Source organism: Salvelinus fontinalis, chromosome 9, assembly GCF_029448725.1.
Source record: "Salvelinus fontinalis isolate EN_2023a chromosome 9, ASM2944872v1, whole genome shotgun sequence".
Classification (NCBI taxonomy): Eukaryota; Metazoa; Chordata; class Actinopteri; order Salmoniformes; family Salmonidae; genus Salvelinus; species Salvelinus fontinalis.
The window spans coordinates 6,561,370-6,574,289 of record NC_074673.1 but is presented as its reverse complement, the minus strand read 5'-3'; the positions used below and the strand labels follow the sequence as shown (position 1 = coordinate 6,574,289).

At 44.9% G+C, this 12,920-nt stretch overlaps 1 protein-coding gene across 14 annotated transcripts in view; it reads right to left on the bottom strand.

Annotated features, from left to right (window-relative positions):
• The window catches only part of LOC129861971 (pleckstrin homology domain-containing family A member 5-like), a 260,961-nt gene that overhangs the window by 42,475 nt on the left and 205,566 nt on the right, over positions 1 to 12,920 (bottom strand). For 9 of the 14 annotated variants that reach the window (XM_055933206.1, XM_055933212.1, XM_055933207.1 and 6 more), the window contains 7 exons: positions 10,221 to 10,274; positions 10,079 to 10,090; positions 9,688 to 9,777; positions 4,555 to 4,617; positions 2,216 to 2,296; positions 1,770 to 1,919; positions 1,571 to 1,672 (listed from right to left, as the gene is read on the bottom strand). In XM_055933206.1, the coding sequence (XP_055789181.1) occupies positions 1,571 to 1,672; positions 1,770 to 1,919; positions 2,216 to 2,296; positions 4,555 to 4,617; positions 9,688 to 9,777; positions 10,079 to 10,090; positions 10,221 to 10,274 (552 nt within the window). The remainder of the gene's footprint in view (positions 1 to 1,570; positions 1,673 to 1,769; positions 1,920 to 2,215; positions 2,297 to 4,554; positions 4,618 to 9,687; positions 9,778 to 10,078; positions 10,091 to 10,220; positions 10,275 to 12,920) is intronic. The other 5 variants (XM_055933214.1, XM_055933215.1, XM_055933216.1 and 2 more) reach the window with 3 other exon arrangements.

Sequence of the window (12,920 nt, the reverse complement as noted above, 5' to 3'; positions counted from 1 at the left end):
GAAGGGCATAGAGGCTGCCATCTCACATCTCTTTGAGGCTACAATAGTGAATCAGGGCTCTGACTGAGGAATACATTCATCAAGAATGGTGGGAAGGAGAAGGGTTTTTACTGTCTAAATGAAAAGAGAATGTTAAGAGAGAGAACAAGAGAGAGCGAGAGAGAGAGAAAGAGAGAGAGACAGAGAGAGAGAGAGAGAGAGACTATTGACTGTTACCATTTTATTGTTACTATTTTTATATTTAATTTTGTATTATTATTTACTGCCATTCTATATTATTATTTGTCATTGTATTACAATGTATATATTGTTGCTTTGGCAATATTGACACAATGTTTTCAAGCCAATAAAGCAGCTTGAATTTGAATTTGTGAGAGCGAGAGAGTAAGAGAGAGAGAGGCAGTGAGACAGAGAGAGAGAGAGAGAGAAAGAGAGAGAGAGAGAAAGAGAGAGAGACAAACATACAGACAGAGAGGCAGAGAGAGATAGAGACAGAGAGGCAGAGAGACAGAGAGAGAGAGGCAGAGGCAGAGAGATATGCAGAGAGACAGAGGCAGAGAGGTAGAGAGAGAGAGAGGCAGAGAGAGAGAGAGGCAGAGAGAGAGAGAGGCAGAGAGAGAGAGAGAGAGAGAGAGAGAGAGAGAGAGAGAGAGAGAGAGACAGAGAGAGACAGAGAGGGAGAGAGAGACGGATAGAGACCGAGAGAGAGAGAGGCAGAGAGAAACAGGGAGAGCGAGAGAGAGTGAGAGATCACTTTATGGGTAAATTACACACGGTCCAACAAAAATGTTACTTTCAAGAGTAATATAAAAGAGAGAACGAGAGAGATGGGTGGGAGAAAAAACACACATCCCTCAGATGTGATTAGAAGCTGCCCTTCTCACAATGTGGTTATCAATCACCTGGGTGCCTTACAGCTCTATTTCCCCACTGATGTAATTACAAATCCATCAGCTGGATGGATGGATGGATGGATGGATGAATAGATGAATGGATGAATAGATGGATGGATGGATGAATAGATGGATGAATGGATGGATGAATAGATGGATGAATGGATGTATGAATGGATGAATAGATGGATGGATGAATGGATGGATGAATGGATGGATGAATAGATGAATAGATGGATGGATGAATGGATGAATGGATGAATAGATGAATAGATGGATGGATGAATGGATGAATAGATGGATGAATAGATGGATGGATGAATGGATGGATGAATGGATGGATGAATAGATGAATAGATGGATGAATGGATGGATGAATGGATGGATGAATAGATGGATGGATGCATGGATGAATAGATGGATGAATAGATGGATGGATGAATGGATGGATGAATGGATGGATGAATGGATGAATAGATGGATGGATGAATGGATGGATGGGGGTAAAATGACCTCACTAACAGGAAACCCTGACTATTTCTCGATGGCTACACATCTGACACTAACAAAGTCCCACAGGGTGTTCCCCAGGGCTCGGTGCTGGGACCCCTATTCTTCATCAACTACATACTCCCAACAGAGTAAGGCAGAGTAAGGTCGGGGTTGTTGTGGTTTACCTGAGGGCTCCCCAGGACCTCGAGCTGCTCCAGCAGGTTGTTCTTGGCCAATGAGACGTCTCCCTCCAGCTTCTCATACTCCCTCCACGACCGCTCCAACTCCTGGGGTAGGGGAAGAGAGTTCACTAAACTCTCCTCTCTGGTAAGATTTCAGTGTGTTTGTATCTGCGTGTAGGAGTGGATATACGTATTAACTCACAGTGTTGACGCGTGACAGTTCTCTACAGGTGCTGAGCAGGCCACTTTGCAGCACGTCTCTCTGCTGGATAACACTGTGTACGGCTGCTGGGTTATCAGCACTCATCTCTATCTCCTGACTGGCCGACAGCAGGGCCGTCTCCAGGGTGTGCTGTAGACGGGACCACCGTTACATATTGGAAAAGTTCACTTCAGCACTGGAACACAGTGTCATTATAAACACGACTTCTTGTATCTCTGGGTGTCAAGGCAGTGTAATTATCCATGTCATTGTCCAACACTTACGATAGGTGTCATGACATGTTGACAACAACAAAAAAAAAAAACGCCAAGTAACCAACGTTTTATGACAGCTACATATTGGGCCCACGTGTCGTGTTGAATGAAGTACGTGGTGAATAGAGACTGCCAGACAACAACATGGTGCACCGTAGACAGATCCATTACCTTCTCTCTGTGTAGCTGCTGGAGCTTGTCCTCGCGTATCCTCACAACCTTGTCCTGTTCACACAACCTGCTCAGCTTGGCCTGAGGAGAAACATCATTATGGGTCATTAGATCAGATAGACCAGGTTATCATTCTAGAGATCAGATAGCCCAGGTTATCTTTCTAGAGATCAGATAGCCCAGGTTATCTTTCTAGAGATCAGATAGCCCAGGTTATCCTTCTAGAGATCAGATAGCCCAGGTTATCCTTCTAGAGATCAGACAAGACAGGTTATCCTTCTAGAGATCAGATAGCCCAGGTTATCCTTCTAGAGATCACATAGCCCAGGTTATCTTTCTAGAGATCAGATAGCCCAGGTTATCCTTCTAGAGATCAGATAGCCCAGGTTAATCTTCTAGAGATCAGATAGCCCAGGTTATCCTTCTAGAGATCAGATAGCCCAGGTTATCCTTCTAGAGATCAGATAGCCCAGGTTATCCTTCTAGAGATCAGATAGCCCAGGTTATCCTTCTAGAGATCAGATAGCCCGGGTTATCCTTCGAAAGATCAGATAGCCCGGGTTATCCTTCTAGAGATCAGATAGCCCGGGTTATCCTTCGAAAGATCAGATAGCCCGGGTTATCCTTCTAGAGATCAGATAGCCCGGGTTATCCTTCTAGAGATCAGACAACACAGGTTATCTTTCTAGAGATCACATAGCCCAGGTTATCCTTCTAGATATCAGACAACACAGGTTATCTTTCTAGAGATCACATAGCCCATGTTATCCTTCTAGAGATCAGATAGCCCAGGTTATCCTTCTAGAGATCAGATAGCCCGGGTTATCCTTCGAAAGATCAGATAGCCCGGGTTATCCTTCTAGAGATCAGATAGCCCGGGTTATCCTTCTAGAGATCAGATAGCCCGGGTTATCCTTCTAGAGATCAGATAGCCCAGGTTATCCTTCTAGAGATCAGATAGCCCAGGTTATCCTTCTAGAGATCAGATAGCCCAGGTTATCTTTCTAGAGATCAGATAGCCCAGGTTATCCTTCTAGAGATCAGATAGCCCAGGTTATCTTTCTAGAGATCAGACAACACAGGTTATCATTCTAGAGACAACAACACAGGTTATCTTTCTAGAGACAACAACACATGTTATCCTTCTAGAGTTCAGATAACACAGGTTATCTTTCTAGAGATAACAACACATGTTATATTTCTAGAGATAACAACACATGTTATATTTCTAGAGATAACAACACAGGTTATTTTTCTAGAGACAACAACACAGGTTATCCTTCTAGAGACAACACCACGGGTTATCCTTCTAGAGACAACAACACAGGTTATCCTTCTAGAGACAACAACACAGGTTATCCTTCTAGAGACAACACCACAGGTTATCTTTCTAGAGACAACACCACAGGTTATCCTTCTAGAGACAACACCACAGGTTATCCTTCTAGAGACAACACAGGTTATCCTTCTAGAGACAACACAGGTTATCCTTCTAGAGACAACAACACAGGTTATCCTTCTAGAGACAACAACACATGTTATCCTTCTAGAGACAACAACACAGGTTATCCTTCTAGAGACAACACCACAGGTTATCCTTCTAGAGACAACAACACATGTTATCCTTCTAGAGACAACAACACAGGTTATCCTTCTAGAGACAACACAGGTTATCCTTCTAGAGACAACAACACAGGTTATCCTTCTAGAGACAACACCATAGGTTATCCTTCTAGAGACAACACCACAGGTTATCCTTCTAGAGACAACAACACAGGTTATCCTTCTAGAGACAACACCACGGGTTATCCTTCTAGAGACAACACCACAGGTTATCCTTCTAGAGACAACACCACAGGTTATCCTTCTAGAGACAACACCACAGGTTATCCTTCTAGAGACAACAACACAGGTTATCCTTCTAGAGACAACACCACAGGTTATCCTTCTAGAGACAACACCACAGGTTATCCTTCTAGAGACAACACCACAGGTTATCCTTCTAGAGACAACACCACAGGTTATCCTTCTAGAGACAACACCACAGGTTATCCTTCTAGAGACAACAACACAGGTTATCTTTCTAGAGACAACACCACAGGTTATCCTTCTAGAGACAACACCACAGGTTATCCTTCTAGAGACAACACCACAGGTTATCCTTCTAGAGACAACACCACAGGTTATCCTTCTAGTGACAACAACACAGGTTATCTTTCTAGAGATAACAACACGATAGGAAGGTAGGAACACAGTGAACTATATAAAACGCTGTACCAGGTCTGTAGTATTACAGCAGTACAGCAGTAGTACGTTGTGTCAGGACGTGTTGAACTTACATCAATGTCAACGTCCTCCGGGCTGCACATGTAGGCGTGTTCCCTGTAGTCCTCTGGGCTCATCTGTAGGAAGGACAGTTGTAAGACGGACATAAAGACACAAACAGACACATAGCCTATAGGTAGAATCAGATCTAATGCAGCTTCATGACAATGCTCTGTTACTGTCCTGTACGGACTACTGCACCTGTAGTGCTTGTATTACAACACTGAACACAAATATAAAACGCAATATGTAAAGTGTTGGTCTCATGTTTCATGAGCTGAAATAAAATAAATCCAAGTAATGTTCCATACTGCACAACAAAAAACATTTATTCCAAATGTTGTGCACAAATTTGTTTACATCCCTGTTAGTGAGCATTTCTCCTTCGCCAAGATAATCCGTCCACCTGACAGGTGTAGCATATCAAGAAGCTGATTAAACGGCATAATCATTACACAGGTGCACCTTGTGCTGGGGACAATAAAAGGCCACATTAAAATGTGCAGTTTTGTGACACAACACAATGCCACAGATGTCTCAAGTTTGGGAGGGTGTGCAATTGGCATGCTGACTGCAGGAATGTCCACCAGAGCTGTTGCCAGAGAATTTCATGTTAATTTCTCTACCATAAGCTGCCTCCAACGGCGTTTTAGAGAATTTGGCAGTACGTCCAACCGGCCTCACAACCGCAGATCACGTGTAACCACGCCAACCCAGGGCCTCCACATCCAGCTTCTTTCAAGTGACTGATTTATTTATATGAACTGAACTGCTTGGTTAAATAAAACCAAAAAATAGAAAAATCTTAGAAATTGTTGCATTTTGCATTTATATTTTTGTTCAGCATAAGTGTACATTATTGTATTTCAATTGGTATCTTATGTCTGCCAGTAGTAATAGCACCTTGTGGATAAATAAAGTTTATAAAATTGAACGGGTGCCAGCAGTTTGTCATTGGACCGTAGAAGCGTTTTAAAACATTCGTATTAACAAATAAAAGAGATTCCACAATGAAACAATACATTATTTAACATTAATTCATTTCTATTGGGCACAAAATAATACGAAACACAACCAAAACAAACAACTAATGCATTCAACAAGTTTGTAGAGTCACAAGTTTTATGTAGTCATTGCGTGCCAGGAATAAGGAACCAAATAGTAAACTTTTGAATACTTTAATCAAAAAAATCTTTAGGGGTGTCAATAATTTTGACCTTTACTTTTTTGAGATAAAAATGTTAGTAGAAAATCTCTTTCTCTGAGCTATTGTATTAGTAGTATAAAGTCATGTCATTTCCCTTTTCTCTCTCCATACAATATAGCTCAGAATTGGAAATATTTATTTTATACAGTCATTACTGCTCATCTTTGTCAATAATTTCAGGACACCACTGTCTGTGATCCAGGCCCCAGTGATTATCTAGTATCTGTGATCCAGGCCCCAGTGTTTGTCTAGTATCTGTGATCCAGGCCCCAGTGTTTGTCTAGTATCTGTGATCCAGGCCCCAGTGTTTGTCTAGTATCTGTGTTTCAGGCCCCAGTGTTTATCTAGTATCTGTGATCCAGGCCCCAGTGTTTATCTAGTATCTGTGATCCAGGCCCCAGTGTTTATCTAGTATCTGTGATCCCGGCCCCAGTGTTTGTCTAGTATCTGTGATCCCGGCCCCAGTGTTTGTCTAGTATCTGTGATCCCGGCCCCAGTGTTTGTCTAGTATCTGTGATCCAGGCCCCAGTGTTTGTCTAGTATATGTGATCCAGGCCCCAGTGTTTGTCTAGTATCTGTGATCCCGGCCCCAGTGTTTGTCTAGTATCTGTGATCCCGGCCCCAGTGTTTGTCTAGTATCTGTGATCCAGGCCCCAGTGTTTGTCTAGTATATGTGATCCAGGCCCCAGTGTTTATCTAGTATCTGTGTTTCAGGCCCCAGTGTTTGTCTAGTATCTGTGTTTCAGGCCCCAGTGTTTTTCTAGTATCTGTGATCCAGGCCCCAGTGTTTGTCTAGTATCTGTAGTCCAGGCCCCAGTGTTTTTCTAGTATCTGTGTTTCAGGCCCCAGTGTTTGTCTAGTATCTGTGATCCAGGCCCCAGTGTAGTATCTGTGATCCAGGCCCCAGTGTTTGTCTAGTATCTGTGATTCAGGCCCCAGTGTTTGTCTAGTATCTGTGATCCAGGCCCCAGTGTTTGTCTAGTATCTGTGATCCAGGCCCCAGTGTTTGTCTAGTATCTGTGTTTCAGGCCCCAGTGTTTGTCTAGCATCTGTGTTTCAGGCCCCAGTGTTTGTCTAGTATCTGTGTTTCAGCCCCCAGTGTTTGTCTAGTATCTGTGATCCAGGCCCCAGTGTTTGTCTAGTATCTGTGTTTCAGGCCCCAGTGTTTGTCTAGTATCTGTGTTTCAGGCCCCAGTGTTTATCTAGTATCTGTGTTTCAGGCCCCAGTGTTTGTCTAGTATCTGTGATCCAGGCCCCAGTGTTTGTCTAGTATCTGTGTTTCAGGCCCCAGTGTTTGTCTAGTATCTGTGATCCAGGCCCCGGTGTTTGTCTAGTATCTGTGTTTCAGGCCCCAGTGTTTATCTAGTATCTGTGATCCAGGCCCCGGTGTTTGTCTAGTATCTGTGTTTCAGGCCCCGGTGTTTGTCTAGTATCTGTGTTTCAGGCCCCAGTGTTTGTCTAGTATCTGTGTTTCAGGCCCCAGTGTTTATCTAGTATCTGTGTTTCAGGCCCCAGTGTTTGTCTAGTATCTGTGTTTCAGGCCCCAGTGTTTGTCTAGTATCTGTAGTCCAGGCCCCAGTGTTTGTCTAGTATCTGTGATCCAGGCCCCAGTGATTATCTAGTATCTGTGATCCAGGCCCCAGTGTTTATCTAGTATCTGTGATCCAGGCCCCAGTGTTTGTCTAGTATCTGTGTTTCAGGCCCCAGTGTTTATCTAGTATCTGTGTTTCAGGCCCCAGTGTTTATCTAGTATCTGTGTTTCAGGCCCCAGTGTTTATCTAGTATCTGTGTTTCAGGCCCCAGTGTTTATCTAGTATCTGTGATCCAGGCCCCAGTGTTTATCTAGTATCTGTGTTTCAGGCCCCAGTGTTTGTCTAGTATCTGTGATCCAGGCCCCAGTGTTTGTCTAGTATCTGTGATCCAGGCCCCAGTGTTTGTCTAGTATCTGTGATCCAGGCCCCAGTGTAGTATCTGTGTTTCAGGCCCCAGTGTTTGTCTAGTATCTGTGATCCAGGCCCCAGTGTTTATCTAGTATCTGTGATCCAGGCCCCAGTGTTTGTCTAGTATCTGTGATCCAGGCCCCAGTGTTTATCTAGTATCTGTGTTTCAGGCCCCAGTGTTTATCTAGTATCTGTGTTTCAGGCCCCAGTGTTTGTCTAGTATCTGTGATCCAGGCCCCAGTGTTTATCTAGTATCTGTGTTTCAGGCCCCAGTGTTTTTATAAACAGAATTGGTTCACTTTTTCCCTTTCCTTTTAGCTCCTAGTAGAGTGAAGAGTCTCATCCTGAGTTTGGACTAAATAACAAGGGCAGTAAGAGGAAAGTGTCCCTCTGCTAATTAGTGTCAATACTACCACATATACTTCACAACCCATAATGCATTGTCCTCAATATAATTCTAAATCATTTCAACTGCGTTGGATTCCATTCCGTACGTCCCTCCACCCCCAAAGAAAACGTAAGGGCATTCCTTGCAGAATATATGAACATATGAGTCAGTCCAGAAGAACAGCAACCTGTCTCCCTCTCTTTTCCACACGCACCGTTCTCTGACAGCAAAACAGCACAGAGAAATCACGTGGACCAGGTGGTAGGTTGGTGACATTCCACACGGAGCTTCCTGTCAATCACAGGGTGTTTTAGCCTGGGAAGGGAGGAGTCATGTCTCTGACAGTCAGGTGTGGTGGAGATGAAGCAGTCGCCGTGTTGATATGACAACAACATATGGGGACAGAGGGGGACAGCGGCACTTTTACACCTTCTGAGGTGGTGACAAAAGTGGCAGAGAAGAGATGTCACACACCACACGTCGAACGTCATATCATACAATCCGTCACACCAAAAAAAAAAAACAGCATGAATGCAAAGGCCACCTTACACCGTCGAGGGAGCAAGTAAGGTGAGGTCTAAAATGACACATGGTATCATCCCTAGATATCTCAGTTCATGATATCAAACCAGAACCACAATGACTTAGTGATTTCAGATACTTCATTTTTAAAGTGGGAACATTCTCACTTCCCATAAAGAGACTGGTGGAAACACAGCTGTGCTGTTAGCCTATAACACTGGCAACATAAAGCTGTGTCACACCAATTACAGTCCCCGGGCAACACATTACTGTGTCACACTAACTACAGTCCCCGGGCAACACAATAACGTGTCACACCAATTACAGTCCCCGGGAAAACACAATGCGGAGTCACACTAAATATAGTCCCCCGGGGCAACACAGCACTGTGTCACACCAATTAGCTTCCCCCAGCAGGGACAACACTGGCAACAACACTTTGTTACACCAATTACAGTCCCCTAGCTAGCCATGTCGGTCAGTACTTAAAGAGGGTAGCAAATCAAAAAAGGAATGTTGCACGAGTGTTCCTGAATTCACAGACACACTCTCCCCTTTAAGGACCCCTGCTTCAAAAACACAAGACTACAGTACTAACGGCAAGTCAGGTTAGAAACGGCCTCTACTTATTAATAGGCTATAACAACGTCCCAACATCCAAGTCGCTGTAACTTTCGTAGACAGCAGAGAGTAAGGGAATACACACACACACACACACACACACACACACACACACACACCACACGCGCACACGCACACGCACACACACACACGCACACACGCGACAGTGAGGAGGGGTTTAATCAGACAGTGAAACACACAGTACACATCATACAGTACTACTGTATATAAGCCATGCCTACATTGGTGGTATGACTTTCCAACCAATAGAGGAGACAGTAAAGTAAAAGCTGAATGAATAACAAGTGCTACATTAACAGTAACACAAACGCTACAAGGAAAGAGGTATTGTGAACGACCATGAGGGACTTGCAGGTTGCAAGACGGACCAACAGAAAAACCAACTGAAGTGGACGGCGATTAAAGAAAACAGCATTTAGCCGGCAGCGTTGGCCGGCCAAGACCTTACTCTGACGTGGTGCTGGTACAGCTGAGGCCTGGGGGCTGAGTTCTCTATCAACGTGTGAATCGTCATGATTAAAGGCTGATTTTCCTTCACCTGGTAGTTCAGTGTGGAGGAGAGGAGGAGGAGGAGGAGCAATACGGGAAGTCAGATTAGAGCAGAGTAACACTCACTGACTGACAACGATGCTGCTAGTTCTGCTTGTCTCTATATGACAGACCACACACACACACAAAAAGATGACAAAATGAATAGAAACTAATAGATAATAGATTACAAACACACTGTATTCCAAAATGTCACACGACATGGGAAATCCCCCCAAAGACACACACACACACAGGCTGGTTTTCACTGCATACTTTCAAACTTCAAAACATTTCAAAAGTGAACCTACATGAGATGACATCTTGAACGCAGCGAGGAAAAATCAGAACTATTAGACAGGCATAAAACATCCAGAAAAACAGACAGACAGACAGCGAGTCTGAAACGTGGCAGATAGATCAGTCCAATAGGAAAAGAGGGCGTTACCCCACCTGCTTGTCCAGATACATGAGGTTTCTTTGGAGATGATGAGACAGAATGTCGTTCTAGCGTCGGTCAGCAGTTCAGAGGAAAGAGAGAAGAGAAAGGAACGAGAGAAGAGAAAGGAAAGAGAGAAGAGAAAGGAAAGAGAGAAGAGAAAGAAATGAGAGGAGAGAAAGGAACGAGAGAAGAGAAAGGAACGAGAGAAGAGAAAGGAATGAGAGGAGAGAAAGGAACGAGAGGAGAGAAAGGAACGAGAGAAGAGAAAGGAACGAGAGAAGAGAAAGGAATGAGAGGAGAGAAAGGAATGAGAGAAGAGAAAGGAATGAGAGAAGAGAAAGGAACGAGAGAAATGAGAGGAATAAGAGAAGAGGATTTTGATTTGATTAGGATCCCCATTCGCAGACGCCAATGGCGACAGCTAGTCTTACTGGGTTCCGAAACATAACGAAAAAGACATTACAGACTTTACAATTTACATCCAGTACATATAAAAACATGAACATGTAGTGTGTGTATCGGTCAGTTCCACATACATGTCAGTACATACACACAACAAGTAGGTCACATTAGATAGAAGAGGAGAGGAGGGAAAAGAGAAGAGGTGAGAGAGAAGATGTGAGGAAAGAGACAAGAGGAGGGAAGAGATGAGAGGAGAGGAGAGGAAAGAGAAGAGGAGAAGAGAGGAGATGTGAGGAAAGAGAGAAGAGGAGGGAAGAGAGGAGAGAAGAGGAGAGCGAGAAGAGGAAAGGAAAGAGAGAAGTGGAGAGAGAAGAGGAGAGAGAGAAGATGTGAGGAAAGAGAGAAGAGGAAAGAGAGAAAGAACAGAAGTGGAAAGAGAGAAGAGGAGAGAGAGAAGAGAAGAGGAGACGAAAGGAAAGAGAGAAGAAGAGAGAAGACGAGAGAGACGGGGAGGGGAAAGAGAGAAGAGGACAGAAGAGGAGAGGAAAGAGAAGAGGAGAGAGAGAGAACATAAGTGGAAAGAGAGAAGAGGAGAGAGAGAAGAGGAGAGAAGAGGAGAGAGAGGAGAGAGAGAAGAGAAGAGGAGACGAAAGGAAAGGAAAGAGAGAAGAAGAGAGAAGACGAGAGGAAAGAGAGAAGAGGAGAGAGACGGGGAGGGGAAAGAGAGAAGAGGACAGAAGAGGAGAGGAAAGAGAAGAGGAGAGAGAGAGAACATAAGTGGAAAGAGAGAAGAGGAGAGAGAGAAGAGGAGAGGAAAGAGAGAAGAGGAGAGAGAAGACAAGAGGAAAGAGAAGAGGAGAGAAGAGAAGAAAAAAGAAGAGGAGAGGAAAGAGAGAAGAGGAGAGGAGAGAGAGAAAAGGAGAGTGATCGAGGCAAAGGACAGTTAGGCATTAGAAACAGGCAGACAGACAGAAAGAGAGACATGCAAAAACAGAGATAGGCAGAAAGAGAGACAGGCAAAAAGAGAGACAAAAAAAAAAAGATGGGCAGAGAGAGAGGCAGAGAGAGAAAGGCAGAGTGAGACAGGCAGAGAGGGAGAGACAGGCAGACATCGAGACAGGCAGAGAGGGAGACAGCGAGACAGGCAGAGTGAGACAGGCAGAGAGGGAGACAGGCAGAGAGCGAGACAGGCAGAGAGGGAGACAGGCAGACAGCGAGACAGGCAGAGAGGGAGACAGGGAGACCGGCAGAGAGGGAGACAGGCAGAGAGGGAGACAGGCAGAGAGGGAGACAGGCAGACAGCGAGACAGGCAGAGTGAGACAGGCAGAGGGGGAGACAGGCAGAGAGCGAGACAGGCAGAGAGCGAGACAGGCAGAGAGGGAGACAGGGAGACCGGCAGAGAGGGAGACAGGCAGAGAGGGAGACAGGCAGAGAGGGAGACAGGCAGAGAGGGAGACAGGCAGAGAGGGAGACAGGCAGAGAGGGAGACAGGCAGAGAGGGAGACAGGCAGAGAGGGAGACCGGCAGAGAGGGAGACAGGCAGAGAGGGAGACAGTTAGACAGCGAGACAGGCAGACAGCGAGACAGGCAGACAGCGAGACAGGCAGAGAGCGAGGCAGGTAGACAGCGAGACAGTCAGGACAAGACAATGTAAGGTAAATAGGTAAATTATAGATAGATGGATACAAGGACAAACTGTTGGAGATGAGAAGGGGAATGGGTGTAGATCAGAGCCCTGCACGGGCATGAACTTTACACCCGAGCCTTACCCATGCCCACAACGCTTAGGCCCTACCCTACCCAGGCCCAAATGCTTCTGTCAAATGTAAGGCCCTGCCCGAAACCAGAAATAACTTCCTCTCTTAGTAAATCCATTAGCTGATCCTCTCTGTCTGTCACTGGCTCCCTGTGCCTAGCTCACTCTGCATGCGCTCTGCTCATGGCAGCTCTGAATCTGTGAGTATCCATAGCGACGGCTCAGCTTGGGCTGCTCCGCTCAATGAAGAGACAGGAGAGCAGTTAGCTACTTGTCATCACTCTAAACTCAGACAACTCAACATGATTATTTTCTGTGAAATAATCTCTCCAGCGTTATATCTTTAGGTTGAAGCACTTCTGACACCATGTTATGATCTTAGTCAGATATGACTGTACTGCAGCAGCAGAGCAAATGGCTCAGCTTCAAAATGTTACCCTAGTTATTGATGAGACAACAGACCCTACCGTACCCTAGTTATTGATGACAACAGACCCTACCGTACCCTAGTTATTGATGAGACAACAGGCCCTACCGTACCCTAGTTATTGA